The sequence below is a fragment of the Barbus barbus genome (genome assembly GCF_936440315.1).
Source record: "Barbus barbus genome assembly, chromosome: 50".
Taxonomy (NCBI): Eukaryota; Metazoa; Chordata; class Actinopteri; order Cypriniformes; family Cyprinidae; genus Barbus; species Barbus barbus.
The window spans coordinates 8,768,731-8,790,881 of NC_136728.1; the positions used below are offsets into that span (position 1 = coordinate 8,768,731).

The window sequence follows — 22,151 nt, forward strand, 5'->3', positions numbered from 1 at the left end:
AAAATAATCAGACAAAATACAACACAATGCAGAAATATTGAACAAATAAAAGAAAAATGAGTACATCCACGGGTTTTAAGCCGAGAAACGTAGCAGGTACAGTTTGACTTGTCATGACCTAGACATGTTCTACCTGTGTTCAATGGTCTTGCTTCGTATTCAAGTAGTATCGGTACAGTGAAAAATACAGAAACACAAGCACGCATGTATTCGTTTTTACATGTAATTCACACTAACCTGGGCTGTGAGTGAATTTGCATTGAGAAAATATTTTCAGTAAATGTTATAAGGAAAAAATATATATTTAGTTGTGTATACTCTATATAACCAGTACCCAAATGCAAGAGACTTGTGTTGCCTGCAGGTTTTGGGTTTTCGAGGTTCACTGAACATGTTTTACCAGGTTTGAGAAGTACTAATGAAGAGGAGGTTGGTTCAGACCGACCTTATTCTGCCCCGAAATACCCTCTCCTGACCAGCAGTTGGGAGTATTTGCAAGATACAATCAAAGGCGGTTGAACAGCAACTTATATAAAACGTCTACAAATTAATTTCTTGCACACAGTGAACATACATGGCCAGCTTGCTTTGGAAGTAAAGCTGACGTGCGAAATTCTGGAGGAGAAATCAGCTAAAGTTGGCGACGTCGCAATGGCGATGGTTGACGTCACATTTGAAATTACTTTGAAAGGCCAGGGGAGGGTGCAATTGCAGCTAGACAGCTTTGCGTGTGGGTTTATTGCAGAAATAATGCCACCGTGGCACTGTTTATTTTGATTAGGGCTGTTTTCTTTAGCTGAAAGCCGTGATTATGTGGATTTTTTTTTTTTTTTTAGGGCTATGAGAGAGGCCCCTGGGAGGGGGATGGGGGCTGTTAGGAAGGATAAAGGGGGGACAAGGCCTGGCATTCACAGACCTCCCCACCTGCTCCTCAAGCCCTGGAGCGCTCGTCCGGCTGGGCGACTCTGATGCTGGTTTCCCCAAACTGGGCATGGAGGGTGGGCAAGGAAAACGTGTAAGATAATATGAGACGAGAAAAGATGGCTGGTGTTGAATAATGAGCTTATGAATATGAAGTGAAAAACTGTCACAGAAAGCTTGGAAAATTAATATTAAAGTGTCACTTTAGGAACATTGCGCATATGGGAAAGTGAGACAGTGGATGAGGCAGTGCCACAGTAGTTTTGATAGCGGTACCTCAGTTCCTGGAGGGTCTTGTATGCCTTTCGCCTGACCGAGTAAGGCCCGGTCGACAGTTTCTCACGGTAAACCTTCATCCTCGCAGGCTGAATCGACAAAGGACGGTAAATTCATTGTTCACTTGATATGTATGATTATGTACAAACCGAGTAGTAATGCCTAAAGCCCCCTTTTCAACAAGAGTCAAGTTTGAAAGCAGCTGTTCATTGAGGTAATGAGTGGTCACACTGACAAATCAGTGGTCTGCAACAGTAAAACAAAAAAGGATGTGCGAGCGTTTCCCTGTGCTTGTGGAAAAAGTGCAGTCATTTAAAGAAAAAGTGACTGATCTTGTCTGAGAAGTAGCCGACAGTGCCAAACTGAGGAAAAAATACTGCTAACATGTCATTTAAAAAATTCCCAACATGCTCAACTCTGATTTGATACCACATCATGCCTATTGTCTGTGAGCCGTTATGATCTGGGCCTCAACTTCCTCTATTACAACCCCCCTGGCTAGCTGCTTGGATGCTATCCAATCAGACGAGGACATTTTCCCTCTTTAAGCTCCTGCAATGCATTGTGGGATGCTGTTGGCGGGTGAGAGGGGAGTAGTGCAGAGGGGAGGGAGGTTTCCGTGTGTGAGAGAGAGGGAGCTGACTGGGTGTTTCTTCTGCTGGAGTGCTCAGCTCCTGATAAAGCCTCAGTCTTTATCTGTCTCGCTATGGGCCAACCCCCTCTTTCCTGCCTCCTGTAGATAGTGCTCTTTGTTCTCATGGAGGCCTGTTGCTCTTTTCACCACGAAGTGGTGTCTTGTTCACAATGAGTAGTAAATCCGAGTCCAAACTAGTGGCCGACGGATAAATCTGCTGATATCTGGCCATTTCATGAATAACTGTACTTGCTGATAACAGTGTCTGACAGACCAATAGATCAGCAAGGCCCATTAATTAGCCATTCTGATTATCGGTATTGGCAGATAACAGTATTTTACTGACCGATATTTTGTTCAGGGCTACATTTTCAAAAAGCATCATAAGCACCAATGATCTCTAAGATGTACTTAGCCTTACAATGCTTTTGGAAAATGCAGCCCAGGCCGATTATTCAAGCAATTATTTATCTATTATGAGATTAGAAGTATTGGCCAACAGCCGATATTTCAAACTAATTATTTAACTGAAATTTGTTAAAATTGTCATTAATTTATCATTTCTGTTATTAAATTTTATTATGTAAATATTGGTATTACATCAGTTGCATATCGGTCTCATATCGGTCAACCACTAGTCTTAACCAGGTGCAATGGCAAGTGATTACTGACAAGACATTGTTTTGATTTCTGTACAATTTACTGGGTAACTCTGCCCAGGGTGCAGTCTCACTGGTCCAAATTACAGCTTCTAATAGCCGTTTATTAAGCTTCAAATATGGCTGCCATATTGTCACTTTACTATTTGTTGCATGGTGCCTGGTTATGACACAGTGTGTAGATCTGATATCTCTTGCTTTTAAACTTTGCTTTGGCCCTCCATCTAGCTCTCTCATACGCCCACTCCTTCTTGTCAGATAGAGTGAGCGAGACAGAGTGCGTAAAGCTCCGCTGTAATGGCTCTCGTCTCCCTGGCTAGTGTGCTATGAATAGCCCTGTGTAGGATGATGCAGTTTCCTAAGTGGAAGGCCTCTGCAGATGGAGCTCTGCGGAGGGCAGAGGGCCAGGACTTCTGCTGTTACCTGAGAGAATGCCAACATCCCTCCCTCCCTCCTTCCTCTGGGTAGAATAAAAAAAACTCTCTGTTCTCTCGTTCACACCTTGGTCTTTGGTGGATTCTGCTCATGTGCTTTTTGTCTTTATTTGAGTCTGAAGTAGGCATACGTCCAGACAAGTCCCTTTGAATGTGTCGTACTGTAGTGAAAAACCCTGAAGTTGATGAATGTGCTGTTTTGTATTGAGGAAACAGCTGCTTTGAAACTTCAGCCTCCAAATTTTCAAGGGGAGTTTAGTTTAGTCCACCGAGAGAAGAGGTGCTGTATGTTCTCCTCATTGGGTGGCTCAAGCATGTAAAAGTGGACTGATAATGACATTCATGCTATATTGAGAGGATTCCCTTTGAAACATGGACCCAGGCCAACACAGCTCTGTGTGACTACATGGTTAGCGGGATATAGCAATGCTGAAAATAATGTCATTTCCAGTCTCAAGACAGAATTGCCCCCCTCAACCCTTCGTATCTGCTGAGTGGTTCTGCCACTCTCGTTAAACGACTGATTTACAAAAAAAATATCAATGAAGAGACTGAATGAGTTAAAACCCAGAATTTTCTTCCCCTGATGTGAAAACCAACCAACTCAAAAAAAGAGTGCAAAGTTTCCTTTTGTCCAAGTGTAAGGCTGTTTCTTAATGCATGTTTCTCTTCATCATGTTCATCCTTTCAAGCTAACGAGGCCATCCCTGAGCAGGGCGCAAAATTCAACCTCTGTTGAATTTCGGAGTAAAGTGATGCTTGTATTGTGCAGTCAATGTGAGTATTAAAGGAGAAAAAAACTGTTCTGAATCCTGAGGTGTATGTTTGCCCCTCTCCCTCACCCGTTTTAAATAAAAAGAAACATCTTTACCTGTCAAACCTTTCAACTTTTTAGTTCATTTGAACAGAGCGGTTGTATATGAAAGCAACAAAAACCCATAATGGAAAGAGGCTGTGGCCAGAAGCTATAAAAATACAGACATATGGTACATCATGTAAATATTGCCATGTGGAAAAGGCATTTTCTTTTTTGTGTTTTTTTTTATCTTTTAGGGGTTGCACAAGAAAATTGCACTACAAGAAGCAGTTATGTACAATACAATACACCACAGCAAGCGACGGGGTTTAGCATGGCGCTTATTATGGCGCTAAATTTTTTAGGGGAAAAAAATTATGGATAGAGAAGAATTTAAAAAATGAGCCTGGAGACCCAGGCACCGTGGGAAGAAAGTGCGGCCAGGTTAAGGCGAGTTGGCTGGGCTGAGGGTGGGGCTAAGGGTGGGGCTTGAGGCGTCAGATCGACTGTAATCGCTGAGGGAGCTGGGGCGCGTGCTGCTCGTGACGGTGGCATTGCCACCGCCATGCTGCCTCTTCAGCATGGCCGGCTGGAAGTCGGAGTGACGGCGTGCGTGTTTCATCAGGTGGTCGCTCCGCATGAATCGCTTGTCGCACAAGGGGCAGCCGAACTTCTTCTCACCCGTGTGGGTGCGATAGTGCCGTGCCAGCTCATCAGAGCGAGCGAACTTCTTACTGCAGTCAGGCCAGGTGCAGGGAAAGGGGCGCTCTCCTGTGACAAACACATAGAGAAAACAGAACACACAGCTGTTAGTGTTTACTACACACATTCATGATCACTCAGACATATGTGATGTTTTCAAAATAGACTGTAAACTATACAAGCTTTACACTCTTCACAGATTCTAGGCCAATGTGCCATCTACAAATAAGAAGTTGCAGCTGTGCTTCAGAATTTTTGATTGTTGAAACTTTGCTTTGAATCCATTTTTGAATGCGTAAACTTGCTCCACAAAACAAGGTGTTAAGGAGGCCACATCATAAACACCCCCATGCGTCGCTAACAGCCATAAATAGGGGCAGCGGTGCCAACTGATGTGAACCAAGTCCAGCCTTTATGTGGACAATGAAGTCTTTCAGCACAGAAAGTCCTACTGCTGCCTTTTTTATTCTACATGGCCCCCATTAAGCCCGTGCCAACATGCCTCATTGACATAATATACTCTTTTAAATTGATCTAGAAGCAGTTTTGTGGTTTCTCTTGGTATACTAACGTTCAGCATTCACTGAAGAAAAGGTGAACCTAAAACAGTGCACAAAAGCCATACAGGGCCCATACAATCCATGTTCACACTCTAGAGCAGCTAAACCACCACAGAATCAAGACCAGTTCACACTACAAACAACATTGAATGACCCAGACCCTTCAGATCCAGGTCACGCAAGGGTTTACCTTCCACGGATGGCTTTTAAATCCCAAAATGAGCAGTCTTTAACCAGACGTGAAAGACCTGATGTGGCAAAACTATTTAGAAGCGGCTCATGAGAGCATGCTAATCCTCTCCTATAGAAGCAAAAGTCTGCAAAAAAGTTTTTTTTTTTTTTTTTTTTTTAAATCACTAAGCTGAGTGAAAAGCCCACACATTAAACCAAGAATGCACTGCATTAAAAATTAACCATATGTTCTAGCCCAATAAGCATTGCATCATGCTAATTGTAGAATCATGAGAATACTAGGGGGACATGTATCACTTTGACTGCTCCAAAGAGGCTTATGGGATTTACTGACTCATTATTTAGATAACTGATGGACACACAAACACATACTCACTGGTTTATTTGGACCTGGCACACATCTCGAAACGACCTTGCAAAGTATTTTTTCTTCCCCCCATTACAACCACATGTTGCAGAGCCAGACAGCCAGTTTAATTAGGCAGGTTAACAGTCTTTACTACGGTACCCTGCCCCAGCTTGTACTCAAACACAAAACTAGCAGTGAGCCAAAAGCATGGGAAATTATACCCTACCCCTTCCCCTTCCGGCAATAAAAGTGGGCTTAGACACAAATCTACACAAAGCCAGATGGGACCAGATATCTCGGTGTGGTTTCTTCACAGTCAAGTATATGCGGTACCAATGCCCTCTTTCTTTGTGCACACGTCAGATACAGCATGTATTTTAGCTCAGTTTCATTGGTTGTCTTCCCCCACAAATGTGAGAATTGCTTTACTAATTTTGCCAGCTTTTCAACAGCAGTTTTCCCTCCCTTAGGCAGCGCCGCCAGAAACCACCGTTGAGTATTGTGAGGGTTCTGTGACTGCACTTTTCATAATTTTGAAAGGCAAAGAACGGGAAAGAAAAAAGCCAGACATCTCAGTCATTACTTGGTTATATTAGATCGAACAGGCAAAGTACACAGAGATCCAGACATCTTTTTGCTGCTGCCTTTGTTTTGTGGTTTCCCCTTAAGACCCCAATGGAAAACAACTTAAAACAAAACATATACGTGATGCCAAATTTATGTGTGGGACGACAGCTTTGCTGGGGTCCCTTCCCCCTTCTATAAAAGATTGAGAAAGCGAGAGAAACACGAGGCAGAGTGAGTCTAGACTGCCCCTATCTAAATCTATAACCTGTCACTCACTTTCAGACAGACCTGGTCGCACCATTTGAAACAAAAAACATACAAAAAAGTAATGTGATGACATATGCACCTCACATTGCTATATGTCAACAAATAAAACCTTCACACACATCAAAATATAGTCTGTGTGTGAATGAGCTTTGTGTCCACAACAATGTCTGTGTAGGTTCACTTGAATCTGTCATATTATACATCCTCCCACGTGATGAAACGCACAAAAATATACAGTTACTCACACACAAACACTCACTCCCACTCCAAGTAAAGCAAAAAACTTCTTAGCGCTCTCATTGGTACAAAAACTCCTAATTTGCCACATACATATTCAAGTCCATCCAAACATCCCGTAAATATACAAAGCTGCAATTTAAATCCACTAACCTTCAAACATGCCACACCCACAAGACCTAATCTGAGAGGGTCACTGTTGTTTGACCTTTTTTAAACTAGTCATGATTGTGGATCTAGTCATGATTGTGGCATATAAACAAATACACAAGATCTAACATTAGCGTAATAGGAATGGGGACAGAGCAGTGGATGGTCTGAGATTCTCCCTTCAGCAACGACAGGAGCCAACCTGTAATTTACAGTCTAATTAATACAATAAAGAGTCTGTGGGAACTCAAGGTTGTAAAGTGTGAGCTATGAGTGGTGAGGAGCTTCACAGTAAAGCTAAGAGTTGCAATATTATGACTATTCCACAGGTTATAACAGAGACGAGCAGAACTAGGCTATGTAAAGGTGTGAATAGTGACATCAATACAATGCGCTGGTGTTAGACTAAATCTTCTGAGAGCAAAGCAGTAAAACAAAAAAAAGTTTACAATTCTACTCTTTGCAGTCAGTTATTTTATTATCAGTTATATACTATACATTTGAGTATTTATTAATATATTCAACTAGGTTTTATTTTTCAGGTTTCATTTTAATTTTTAGCTTTAACAATTGAAGATTTAGTAGATTCAGCAAGTTTATACATTCCCATCTAATATTCATAGCTTTGTTTTAATTACAGGAAACTGTCAACAATTGCACCGTTTGCAGTTCACTGCAAAGGCTAGTGCACTGGGCAGCTAGCATATAACTCAAAAGAACCTGTTACACAAAGCATTACCTTACAGACAAGACCATTTGCAACTGCCGTGCTTAAAAATTTCTGCTTGCATGGTTTGACCATGACTAAAAGTTCAAGTGAGACATGGTTCCAGGAATATTATTATCACCAGCGAGGGTGCTCTTGACGTGGCTCTGAAGTAGGCTTATGTAAAAAGGTTGCACTGTCCAGTGTGTAACAGTTTCATAACAGATGGAAGTTGCTGCGGCTCTATCCATCACGTCAAAAACCATGCAAAAGGGACACTGAGGACACTTCCTCTTTTTGTCCCTCTGGAAAAACAATAGTGAGGCCGTAACCCATGTTGCAACTGTGTCAAACTGTTCATGCAAATACCCACAACAAAATGTATGTAACCTTTACTCATCCCCTTGCCTGTGGTCAATATATTTATTCACAGCATGGCACTTGTACAAAAGGAGACTTTTTTGAAGTGGTTTGTGTTGCATGGGCACTGGCATGGCTTCACACTGATGAGCTACACCCTCTTTGGTGTGGTGCAACCAGCACTGCATGTGCCCAAGTCTTTTTCGCAACAGGGGCCAGTAATTAGGAGAGCTTTAGATTCGACCTCTATGTTAACGAACACAGTGACCCAGTTACCCTTTGCAGCAGTTACATCACAGTTGCTAGTACGGACAGCCCATAGCGAAGGTAGCCGAGCAACAGTGTTTCCCTTCCGAGGCGATACCATTATGTCACAGACAGCAGCTTTACATAACAGTTCTCTTTTGGGGCCACTGGGTTCAGTAAATAAACTCTTGCTCAAATCTTCTCTCAAGTACAAAAACACATTGCAAATCCACGACTCGATTTCATAGAGGGCCCGAAGAATGAACAACTTCAGATTGCCTTGAATCTGTAGGTAACAGGAGAAAAGGGCCTTTTGAGGTGAACAGTCTATGCCACAGACATCTGATCGGACCACACTATCTGAGCAACATAAGTACAGACTGAATGTCGATCCAGGAGACTTGGTGTCGCTCACCTGTTCCAACAAGCGCTACCAGCATCTCTGTGCGGGTGAGATAAAATTCCTCAGGTTTCTTCAACCGTGAGGCCACTTACGCAGGCTGAGATGTAGGTAGGGATGGAGACAGCCAGACACTACGTGAGAAAGGCAGTAAGGATCTCCAGTGGGAGGTCTTACAAATAAGACTGAGAAGACATTTTAATTAGGTAATTAGGAGAAGACTTTGAATTCATCCTCTAGATACCAAACCAACATATCCCTTGCAGACTTCACACAATGTCCACATAAAATGGAGGACAGGAGAAACTCTGTGCTATTTGTTAATTCTGACTTGCAGTAATGAAGGTCAGGACCGGGACAGTGTAAACTGATCTTAGATTAGCATAAAAGGCTTATTTCCAACTGTAAAGATCTAGTTTTTACAAGATTTTTTGGCCAAGAGTCTTACAGACAGTACACATGTGCCTTCAGTTATCTTTAGCCGGAGGCAAAGCAAAAACGATACAACAAATACAGATGTAAACTAGACCAAGACATGAAGCTTTCAATATAATATGTATTAGAACCCGATGTTGATGGTGATCCCAATTAGATCAGACATTCTGAATCAGGGGCACACTGTGTCCTAGCCTCCGGTCTACCACTGATTTGTTATCTGTGGAAAAGCACAACAAGCCTGATCCCCAAAATGGCACCACAAATGTAGCTGCAGCACTTACCAGCAGGTTGTAATTTATTCCTGGTGGGTCATGCAGAAGTCTGCCAGCTCAAGCCCTCAGTGTTAATGACGAGACTGCTTTGGGCCACTGGAGAGCCAGACAGGCCGGTTCTTAATCGCAAAGTTTCCAAGACTGTCTGCAAGAGAGTTCTCAGCTTCTCTCAGCAAACTGGGGAATTTCTGCCAACAACTCAGCTTTCCCCTTTCCACCAGGGCTGAGATGCTTGCCGAGATTATCTCATCACTAACCCACAGGAGCAGGGAATTTTGGGAGTGTATGCAATCCCATCAGCAACCGAGTTGGGAGAAGATATAGGTCACACCCTCCATCTAACTGAGGTTGCCAAGAAGCGAGTTCACAAAGATTGCAACACACAATGGAGACCAGAAACCACAAAGTCTGGCACAAACATAGTTTGGGTTTATGTTATAGTCGTGGGCAATTTAACAAATAGTCAGCATTATCATCATATCTACATTACACACAACTTCATATTAATCTCGTGAAGGTCTAGTGAGCAGATTGCTGATGGAGCGAAATGTTTCTTGGTGGTTTGACCCAGATCACAGCATTTAGAGACAACTGTGGGAATGGAAAAAAAAGACAAAAAAGATATGTATGTGCTAATGGAGGGAGGGGGTGCCGGGTTGACTAACCACATTGAGTTTTGGTGAGTCAGATCAGGCTTTTAGTACTCTGTTCGTGACAGTGACTTTGAGAAATTGAAGATTAATGCTAATGGATGTGGGTGTAACAAAGACATTACGGCTAGGTCAGATGCAACGATTAGGACTGGGCCAGACTTGTCCAAAGACATAGTGACAAAGGCAACTATGTTTAATTTATCATCCTCTATTGTCTTCAATGAAAAACACTAAAAACCACTTGCCTTTCAATTGCACATTCTCCTCCCAGGATTTTAATGCTGTTGAGAAATGTGAACAATAGTACTGGCCTTGTGTCTGAAGGAAGAGCCTTCAGCATCAGGCATTTCAATCAAGCCTTCCAAGCCTAGTAGACATAACTCACTCCTCCCAGTCTCTACAGCACATGTGCACACACGGTCTATGACACATTATATGAGGAAGCAGCCACAACTGCTGCAGATTTATGTCCCCTCCCCTCTATATTTTCCCACCTCACAAAGAGCACATCTCACAGCATTGCCCTACTCATTGTTGTAGCTTTGGAATGGACCTTCCTATGAGTCCTAGCCTAACTAGGCCACTAGGATTGTTTTGCAACACAGCATAATTATTTAACCCCATTTTCCATTAAGACAGTTGTAGCCATAAGCCTGTGAATGGTAACAGGCAAGGGTAGATGGGTGGGGTCACTCACAGCTCTGACATTCATGTACAGACACAAATCCTGCTAAATGTCAGGACGCTGAGCTAAATTTTATTTTTATACTATCATAAGAGTATAAATTAAATGGCTATTAACAAAAATTGCTAATGAAAGCTAATCTTGAACAAGTTTCCTCTATTGTCAGCCATGTAAAAACGTTCAAACATTAGTCAAAGCTGTTTGAGGCTCTGTTTACATTCTTGAGTGATGCAAAAATTAAAGGGGATAGTTCATCCCAAATTGTTGATGCAAACCTGTATGAATTTCTTTCTTCATTCAGAAATGCCTGAGTGCTTTATTTGTCTATACAATGAAAGTCAGTGGGGTTCAATGTTATTTTGGGTGTCACTGACTTTCATTGACTTAAACCAGGGGTCACCAGACTCGGTCCTGGAGGGCCGGTGTCCTGCAGAGTTTAGCTCCAACCCTAATTAAACACACCTGAACCAGCTAATCAAGGTATTACTAGGTATACTTGAAACTTGCAGACAGTTGTGTTGAAGCAAGTTGGAGCTAAACTCTGCAGGACACCGGCCCTCCAGGATCAAGTTTGGTGACCCCTGACTTACACTGTTGAAACGTTCTTTAGACTATCTTTTTTGTTGTTGTTTTCCGTAAAATAGACAAAAAAACATTCAATGGGCATAGTACAAGGGTAAGTAAATTATCTAAACATAAATTTATGGATGTCTATTCTTTGAACATATTTTGTTCCTGAAGGTTCACCTTGAGTATGACACCACTGACAGCAAGATCCTCTCTATTCGAAACCGCCAAGCCAACCCTTCCCCCATAACTGTCCACTGAATGATCCTTTTCATCCTACAGCCACGCCTGAAAGAACACAGGCCCGGATCCTCCACATACAGATTTATTAGACAGTAAGGGGTCAGACATCTCACTGGCAAGAGCTAATGTCAATATAAAAGCCTGGAAGGAAATCAAGGGTCTGGCACATAGCAGAAAACAACCTCTCTCCGTTGGCCCCTCAATCCTCATCACAAAAACCCAAATGTATGCACTGCTACTGCAGAGAATCACCAAATCAGATTGCCAGCAGATGCAGCTGAGCAAGTGACCTACATCAATGGAGGGCTTTGACAACGGATCCCACCCTGTACCCACCCCCACACTTCTGCCTCTCGGTACAGTACATCCCCACCCACAAATCGCAGTGTTAGCGCCCCACGCAGAGTTTGCGTGAGACCCTAAGCCGGCGGCTCATGCTTCAGGAAGCTGAAAATACAGCTCCACACTAGCTCCAGATCCCCTTCTTCCTGCACAGAGAAATCGACACCCATACATAGTAAATGTAGGAAAGCAAAAGAGCTCAAACTATACAACGCTTCAGCAGTTCTGTCACCTTACGCCCTTATGGGCGTAGAGGACACAGGGCAATGGGGGGATGGTTAGGCAGGAACAGACTCGCTTTTATAAGACTCTGCCAAAGCTAACTAAAGAATACATAAGTTCAACAGAGTTTGAAAGGTACCAACTCCAATACCAAATCAATGGTGAGTTAACTAGTCCTAGCTGTGTTTTGGATTTTATAGCAGCTAAAAACTCTATGCTCTTCTTCAAATTAAAGAAAAATAAGAGAACTGTATTTTCGTCAGTGAGGGCTGCTTCAGGAGAGATGGATGACTGCAAAAGGGTGGATGAGTGCATGATGAAACACCCAGGGAGCTTCAAAACTTCAGCCTATCATATTTGAGTGAGAGAGAGATGCACCAAAGCATGGTTTCTACCACTCACACAGGAGGCTGACAGTAAAAATCAGAAAAGAAACATGCTAAGTGGATAGAACTGATTCATACAGATAACTGGTTAAATGGTGTGAAGAGTGTACACAACATTTTTTTTTTTTTTAAATGTACTCAAAGCATATGCATCAAGTTCCTAGAAATGTACTTATTACATTTACTTTGGGTTCATATGGTTTTCCGAAAAAAACCAAAAAAAAAAACAATCAAATATTACTTTTTTGGGAGGTCATAAAATGACATTTTAAAATCTGACCTAAAATTGTTAACCGATTACCTAGATCTTTTAACTTCTGTTTGTACTAATCTTCTCTCAAACATAAACACAGGTGCACATATAAAACTCATAAGATCCCTGCTTAACATCATTCCCAATTAACTAGCTGGTGCGTATCCTGAATGGCAAGTGGGTCAGCCAAGCCTATGCACTCTTGGCATCTAACATATATTCTAGTTATAAGGTAGCAGGCCAGGGGTGTGGAACGGAAAAAATGTTTTAGTCAGAGAAAGCAGAATTCCTGCTGTGAAGCCATTACAATCACACTGAGCCCAGCCCCACTCCACCCCAGCCATGGCACTGTGCCCAGCACTGGGCAGAAGTGCCCAAGTCCCACCCATCCTCTAAAAACTTCCACCTGAACCACGGGCAGGATGACTGCACAGAATGTCATGTCTGTAAATAACCCAGAGCAGAGGAAAGAAAAATGGCTGACGAGTCAGTTTAATTTTGCATGTATTCGCTATAAACCTGGGAGGAGGGTGTTCTAGGAACTCGATGCTTTAATGCACACTTAAACCAATGGTTGGATCTATTGTTCGAGTGAGAACATTTGACCACGTACACTGTTTTTGTCCATGTACCAAATTCTGTAGCAAAACAATGTCATCTTTACACTGTGCACACTACTAGGACTCTTGAAGACAATGCAAAGGGTTACGTAACGAACACAAGAGTTCACAGGCCAAACAAAAAAGCTAACCAACTGTGAAATATGTCATTATGGGCTTTGTATGCATGTATGGTGCTTCTGGTGGTTGAAGCTAATGCATACTAGCCACACACAGAGACAGCATGACCTTTACTGATGACCCTACCCATAATGGGTAGATAACCATCTATTTCCTAATACTCAAGGTGGACAGTAGGACTACATCATGCTAAATTAGGATTCAAATCTAAATGTTTTAATTTGAACCAATCTCCTTAAAATGAAGGATCGTCAGTTTGTAAAATGCCCATCCTGTCTTTGGTGGCACAATGTCCTTTTTAGGATCCTTCACCCAACAAAGCTGCTTTAGCCAATCTTGCTCATCAATTTGTGACAAAATCTGTTCTATTCTCCATAGCTTTTTGGGTTGGAGAGAAACCCCTCCTCCGCATATTTGCAGGAGATCAGACAAAGCTGTCTGGTAACCTTAGACCCTCAACCTGCTGTGTCCCCCTTCTCTTCACCAACCCACTCAGCACAATGAGCAATTTGTGTACTGCATTCGCTCTCATCTTCTACATCCCACTGCTCCGCTTGCTCATACTTACCATCTCAATGTGGCGGAGGATTACAAAAACCTTGGAGGCCTTGGAGGTGATCTCATTTAATCTCCCTTGCAAAGCACATCATGCAACAGTGTGATCTGAGGCGTGCTATCAATATTCAAGACTCTCTGAAGTACTTAGTGGCTTGATGTGGTAACATGCCCCTCCACATCCCTGGAGATATTCCCATGAGTACAAGGACTAGTGATATAGGTCCTTAGTAGCCCAATCAGGATAATGAGTCTAGGAACTGGGCCCAGATGACATTATGTAGTTGTACAGGGAGCAGATTAGATTATGGGGCAAGGGAGATTACCCCAGAACACAGGGGCCACATGTACCCATTATGATCACGAGGGCCCGTCATGGGTTTGCCATTGAAAGCAATTTGTGAACTTAATGAACTTTTTCATTTAGCCTTGACTTTCAAAAAGTATTGGAAGGGAATGCTAACAAACAAGTCTGGTGAATGTTGTACCTTAAAACTTTAAAGAGGATTATATGGGAAAGTGAGTTAACCGAATGCAGAGCAGTTAAGGGAATATACTGGGTTCAGTACAAGTTAAGCTTAATCGAAAGCATTTGAGGCATAATGTTGATTTTCAATAGGAGTGAATGGGGCCAATTCAGAAATGTTAAAATACTCCCTGTTTCAATAGTATAGCCACAAGACATAAACATAATACAGATGGAAACCTGATTTTAGTGTGCAAAATAAAATGGCTAACTAATCTTTTGCATGCAGTTTGCTGCCATGATGACACAACACTTAAATCGGTAAAACCTTAAAATGACTTGATTTAAACAGATTTGCAGCTCAACACAAGTTTTAACAGAAGATAATTATGTATGTGCTTTTAAATCCTCTAAAAACTGGCCTGATTTACTTCCATTGTACGTACCTCACATAACCTTGATTTTTATTTAATTTTTTGATTTAGCACTTTGAATTAGCACTGTGTATGAAATGTGCTATATAAATAAACTTGCCTTGCCTTTAATAGAATGAGGAACGAGTTGAATTTATATTTTGAGATAATCAATATTATGTGACAAATTGCACTTGCACTTGAATCGAGCAATGCTTTATTGCATTACATTAAGCCTTTACATGTGTAGAAATCTAATGCTGTAGAGGTATAAGTACTAATACAGCAGTTTCACTTTGAGCAAAAAGTCAGGTATTGCATGCAAAACACTTTCAGAGGAACTACACTTATGAGAAATTCACATGCACTGAAAGGACACCATATCTTTTCTGCATAACGAACAGACAGAATGCGTCACAGCCATTGCCTTGGAAGTCTCCTCAAGCCATGTCACTTCCTCTTCCTAAACCGAAACTTGCAGTTTTGTGAAAAACTTTTTTTGGTTGTTTTGTTTCCCGGATGGCCCCACACCCATTTCATCTGTATGCATACCACAGGTTCCTTTTCTCGAAACAAGTCAACTGCAGCCTAATAAAGTAATGAGCATGTTATAAATGATCATCTGCAAGCATATTGTGCACCATTACAGTTAACAACTCATCAAATGCAAACCAAGCATCTCTCTGAATCTGTCCATCTGTGTTTATAAGGATGATTAACGAGCCCTTCCTTATCCAGCCACATGCTATTTGGAATCTTTTCCTTACTTTCTACCCTCTCCAACTTTCCTGTGTGTCCTCCTTTCTGCCTTGAGATTGTGCATAGCCATAAGACATCTGTCAAATATTATACTTGACGCTCTCCAAGGCCATGAACTAATCTTAACATGACTATAAACCTTAACAAAGTGGAGATTAAAGTCCAGGATGCACCCAGAGAACAGAGGCAGTGGCAGTACAGTCAGGCTAAACTGAAAAGGTCCTCTCGAAAGGTCACAAGAAGGTTATTTTACCAGACTTATCTCAGTGAGGGACACTCTGTAACCAAAGGTTACCACAGAATTGCTGTGTTACAATACATAATCTTTCTTTAAAAAGAAAACAGAGCTACACATAGACCCAGAACCTAAAATTGGTGCCTTGGCAAATGTATGTGGTATAAGACAGTTAGCGAAAAGGAAAGGGTCATTTCAGTCCGCAAACAAGTGCTTTTACAAAGTTATGTGAGCTAGTAACAAATTCTTGGGAAGAGAAGTAACACTTAAAAGACTTTGCACTGACACAGTTATCTATACTAATGCAATATTGTACAGTCTTCAAAAGTTAAAAGTTCCTTTCAGTGCTGTTTAAACAACTGCATTTGCTGCAGTGCATTTCAAAGCGGAGCCATTTGCAACATTTCTGTGCCGTTTGATCATGACAGTACATCTGCTCCAGCTCTATCATAAAACGCCTTCGTCTTCCAGCAAGCTTGCACTTGTGATGGTTTGGGCGTCCCACTTTCCCCTGGAACTACTCGTTCAACGGAATAGCACAAGAACACCGCAAAGGTCTAGCGAACAAATTAAATAAAGAATTATTTACACTTTATCCCAAAGTTGCCACGGCAGTAAAATGCAAAAAAGAAACATATCAAGACCTGTTGCATTTTTCAGAAATTACTAATCATTTTCACGAAAGAAGTTTGACAAGCGTGACTGCATCTCTGTGCATGAAGGAAAGCCCCAGAGCCCAAGCTTTTATCCTATCACTACAGTATATGACTCCATCGGCGACACTATGGTCTTCGTAGAAAGCTGGATGCAACTCTCTGTGCCCCATTCCTGCTGGATTAAGAAAAATTATCCAAAGCAGGGTGCAAACCAGAACCAGCAGGGAATTTAGGGCGTTTGCTGAAGTCAAATGAGGTCCTCAGTACTTTTGGCTCCCCAAGTTTGTTTTTATAACTCTGTGTTCCCCCTTCAGTTCAAAAGCAGTGCGTGGCTGGGAGAAAGATCCATCTTCTCTTTGCTCCATTGGTAGAGACTGATGGAAAATCTGCTGAGTGCTTAAGAAAGGCGCCCAGAACGGAGCAGGTTGGCTGAGCCTGAGCTGCCGAACTCAAATGACCCACATTCTCTGATTACCATAACAAATGAGATGGAACACTCTTGTTTAACCGAATCATGGTCCTATCGCAGACCGGTGACTACAGTGAAACCCAATCTAAAGTCTGCAATATAGAGAATAGCCCAACTGAAAGACCGGAAGTGAGGGAGGTCTTAAATACACAACATAAACAAATTCACCACAAACGATGAACTGAGCTGTTTATCTGACTTACTTTGACATGTCAACACAAAACTAGACACATAACCAACACCATACACTGAACTGCAATTGAAGCTGGAGTTTTACAGTGGTGTGCTCTGACATAAACATGTTATTATATATACGCCCACCTTGAGTTCTTGAAAGCTTCAAAGTTATATATTATATACAAGCCTTTTGTACCGATAATCCAGTCAACCTACACTATATACAGTATGTATTATTTTAAAATCAATGTGAGGTTTTGGGGTAGTCCTGCCTCACAGATAAGCTATTCATGCTGGCAGCAAATCCTGATAGGCATGGTAGTACATTTTGTATTATTCTGACTGCTTTTTGTTTTGTTTTTCTAACTGATGAGATGTGCTATTTGTGTTGTAATTTCAAAGATGAAAGTTTAAACTGTTATCATAAGCAAGTTGGTCAAATTTTCAGAAAACCATAACCACAAGTGATGAGTCACTATGGTTGATTAGTTGGGTTCTGGATAAGTGGGGGTGACTAGTTTAATTAGATTTTTGGTACATATTGTTTTTCTATATTTAGCAGCAGTGCTTTAGTTAGAATGTGATCACAAAGCTATACATTTTGCACAATAGCTGAACTTTAACCAACCTAATGATATATGGTCTACCTTATTGATGAATGTGCAAAACTAGGCTATTGTCTCCCCTAATATTGAGATAATTGTGGTCAACCAACATGAGCAACAATTAGCCTACACATTCTTACATTTCTATATTTCATAAAGCACAGATGATGATAAAGAACTGAGTGTATCAATCTAACCATCACACTTTGACACCAGAGTACTTACAGAAACTCTATCTAATCTATTTTGCCTGATAAAACACATCGCACTGTCTGAACATTCATCATTTAGAGTAACCAGGGGTGTGTTTCGGAAAGCCCTGACACAATTTTCACTTCTGCGGTTTATCTCTGATCTTTAGGCGTCAAGAACGTTTCGATTTCGAGCATGTTCCTGTCAGGAGGACCATCTACTGTCGGACGTGACAACAACGCGGCATTAATAAAATGATAGCGGCGCCAATACACGTCACGACGCATGAAAATGCGGTACAGAAACGTGTAATTACTTTTCTAAATGTTTTTTCCATCCTAACCGTCAATTATAAAGGCTTGAGGTCTGCGCTGACTCTGAGGGCGGTTCAGCGCTCGGCTGGTCGAGTCTGTTGCTGGCCAGATCAGCTGGCAGTCTGTTCGGGGGTGTGGCACATCACAACAAAGAGCTTAACAGTCAAACGAGCACCGCAGAAGTCTCACCAACCCCCATCTTTTATTCATTTTTTCACTTTTTACCCCCCTTGCATGTATCTAAAGGACTAACGCAAAGAAAACCAAATTATGTGCGAACCCGCTGTTTCTGGACTTTAAAAGCCGCGCGCTATTGCCAGTGACTTTTCGCAAACTACCACCATCGCCTGCTGAAACTAGCCTACAAGACTTTATGAGCGATTACATCATGGGATGCCTGGCTCTTTTTGCGCCAGCAGTGTGTTATATTTTTGTGAGAAGGTATTGAATGTATAGTACAAATATGTCTGTATGCATGAGCACGCGCACACATATGTTGTAGCCTAAATAGTTTTTTGTTGGTATTCTTGTTGATTGTTTATGTTGCATTGTTATCACTATTATTTTTATCAACATTCCTGCCACATTGTTTTATTATTATTATTTTCTGTCACCGTTTTATTGTGTGGATTAACGCGCTGGCACCATGGTATGCAGAATAATCGTGCCAATAAAGTGCTCTGAACTTGAAACTGAAAACTGGTTTATTGGACATATGCGTGTTTGTTGAGTTGAATCATATAGGCGAGGCACTGGGGGGAGAAGAACTGTTGCTCTTTATCATATAGCTTCCTCATAGTGGGCGTGCCAATATTTACGATGCTACTTACCTCGAATAACAATTTATTTCCTTTAAAACGACTAGTTAGACTAAGTGCATGTTTAATAAAGAATATCACTGCAACACAACAGTTGTCCCATCATAGCCTATATAAACTGGCCTTGTGCGGAACACAATGTGCCCAAAGTGTGCGAACGCGTAAATGTCGCGATGTTTACATTGGATCTGCTAAACGGCAATACACTTGGCAGGAATGGAAACTGACCTGTATGTGTCCTTAGGTGGGCTTTGAGATGGGACGATTTGCCATAAACTTTTTCACAACCTGAATAGTGGCATTTGTGCTTTTTCTGTGGGGGTTCTTGTTCAATTCGACCCCTAAATCGTTTGCTTCTTTGTTTAAGAGCAGAGTCGCCGGTGGTGATGGTGGTGGCGGTAGGTGTGGCAGAGTTCCCATCATCTCTGGTTAGGGTTGTTGTTGTTGTTGGCGTGCTCTCCTCCTTTATTTTTGCCTGCTCGGCAAAATTGGTGGGGGTCTGTTGATTAAAATCCGCCAAAATTCTCGCCACCACAAAAAGAGATGAGTTGTCTTTCAAAGGCTCCTTGGTTTCTTCTCCATTCCTCTGTGCAGCCGCAGTTTCTGGCTTGATCTCTCTATTCCCTTTAGGACCGTGGACAATTGCTTGGCTGGACATTGACACAAGGCACTCTGCTGCGAAGTGATCCATTTCGTTGAAGAATAGAAGTAGTTTCTTTATGACATTCAAACCCAATGACAGTAGACCATTGAACTCAGTAGATCCCTTTGTGTGATGCTGAATAGGCAGCTCTCGTAAGCAAACTCACTTTGCACTATCTTACCGGCTTTTCAGCAACACTGACATCCTGCATGTAAATCATGCGAGATCGAGCCGTGAGCGCGCCACACCGACTGCTTGCGTCCTTTAGAGATAAGTTTCCGGTGATGAGAGCTCTGAAAACTTGTCTGGATTGACTATCAAAACTCCCATCGTGGCTGTAGTCCTCACAACGTTAAAGTGACAGTATGCTGTGCGCCGATTAGAGCTGATTGTATCCATGCTGGGGGCGTGTCGGCGGGTAGCGTTTGGTAACGTCACCGAGCCGGCGCGCACTCATTGGATGGCGACGTGTCCCGAGGGCGCTACCTTACTTGCCCCCACCAAACTTTTTAGAAAGTATAAAAGAAACTTCACTGAGAACCTAAATGCATAAGACATGCACTGATAGGTGTGAGAATGGTGTTTATTTTTCAAGTAATATTAATTTGCATTGTAAAATTTACATGGTAAAGTAATGGTAAAATTGCTAAAGATTTCACCCCTCGCCCACTCACTCAAAGCATTTTTGTAATGACTCCAATCCTACATTTTTTATTATTGTAATTTTAACAGGATTTGTAATGCAGGCTACAGCCAGAGACTTCTAATGATAATGCTTCTATTCAGCATGTTTTATTATTAATTGCAAATATATATTATCAGCATAATATTTGCATATAAAGTTGACCTGAACATTTGTATGTATACATTTACTTATTTGATTTAATTTCTTATCTTTGTATACTGGATTATATAACATTTTTTATTTATTTATTTATTTATTTATAAAAAAAATTGGCCAGAGTTCACTCTTATTTCCCCTTTTATAAGTGGCACTTGTTTAGGCTGGAAAAATCAACATAATTTCATATGATTTACTGTATGACAAATCAGTGGTTGCTATAATGTTCTCACTTAAGTTGCCGCAATAGCCCCCAAAGAATAAAAAACAATATAGAATGGAAACAATACTGTAAAATATTTATACAGTTCACTCCATTCAGTCAAAGACTCCAAGGGCCTGGAAGTGACAAAACATTTCAGAATAAATAACGCACAGACACAGAATCCCAGACTGGAAATATATATTAATATTCCTGCATTTCACAAGCAGACTGTGGGGGTGAAAATCCAGATCAGTGTTTCAAAAGTTACTTAATCTTTTTCATATGAAAGCAGGAGAGGAGGAAAGAGAGGGCTGAAGCCCACCACTTCAGCTCTAACGATGCACTATTTTCCTGTGGGAAAGCATGCACTCTCTTTCAGTCCTATTCACAATAGACTTCTCTGGAAAGTTCCAAGTGTTCATTGAGAGCAAGGCTACATGGCATTCAGAGAGCCATCTGGTTGTATTACTTTACATATTCTTTCACCACCACGAGAACTGGGTGTTCTTGCATTTCATGCAGTGTTTCTGAGGCAAATCCTATCACAGCATAACGACATGACGGCAGTTCCAATTTCACTAGATGGCTGCCTAAAAACCCAAATGGAAGAAAATGCAACCTAAAAAGATAAATTATATAAAACTTATTTATGAATACAATTATTGTGTTTTTTTTAATTATTTTTAAATGTAATATTTATTAATTTGATATTTATATGAACATATACATTTATAATATTTAATGTTTACAAAATTATCCTAGCTCTTTATGTGATTCTGTAAATGTATAGACACACAGTATAAGATACACCTTACATTTCTGAGCATAATTACTCTATAATACATCACAAGATGCAATGATTTGCCTGATCATACAATAAGAATTTGACCAAGTACTGCAAAATGCCTTTTTCAGCCAGTGAGAACATTTAAATGAAACTCAGTGTCCCACACATTGAACAACCCACACTATCATTCTCTTATTATAATTTGTGTTCCTTTCTCAACAATCACCAAAATGTTTCAGAAGTAGGTTGAATCATATTCTCAATTTCACCACGCGAGTGAGATGACTCAGCCATTCTTCTATACTATCAAGAAAAATCACATTCTCCTGGGGCTCTGCATCATTACTGATTATTGTTGCACATGCCCTCTTGAGTTCTGAGATGTAATCCCATTGGTTACGAACAGTTTGTGAGGACGGCCTGACCGCACCACCAGGTGGTACAGACCAATCAAGGCCATGCTGTCCTAGAACACAAGGCCCACATACTGTAGCACTGTGGACTGATTAGACCGTTTCCTTGTATGGCACACACCATACATAGTGTATATACTCTATTTTTCTGTTTGATAAATACGTGACTTGATGAGATTTGAATCTGCGTTAGTGAATGTGTTACATTTAAAAGTGTATTTACTTTTCTTCTGAGAGAAACAAGGCTGCTGTTTTCCATCCAAAGAAAAAGAGAGACAGACACATGAGGGATAGATAGACTAATGGATGGACAGACAGACAGACAGACAGACAGATAGATAGATAG

At 41.3% G+C, this 22,151-nt stretch overlaps 1 protein-coding gene across 2 annotated transcripts; it reads right to left on the reverse strand.

Moving 5' to 3' along the window:
* Window positions 1-834: 834 nt before the first annotated feature.
* LOC306868432 (Krueppel-like factor 13) lies at window positions 835-19,926 on the reverse strand. Of its 2 annotated transcripts, none has more exons than XM_079414591.1 (2): window positions 19,145-19,926; window positions 835-4,491 (listed from the first exon to the last, which is right to left on the reverse strand). In XM_079414591.1, exons 1-2 carry the CDS (start codon window positions 19,605-19,607, stop codon window positions 4,166-4,168), a joined length of 789 nt encoding a protein of 262 aa, XP_079270717.1. In that variant the 5' UTR covers window positions 19,608-19,926; the 3' UTR covers window positions 835-4,165. The 2 variants fall into 2 exon arrangements, with proteins under 2 accessions (XP_079270717.1, XP_079270718.1); XM_079414592.1 differs by having other exon boundaries at window positions 841-4,491; window positions 19,205-19,919.
* Between the last annotated feature and the right edge of the window lie 2,225 nt (window positions 19,927-22,151).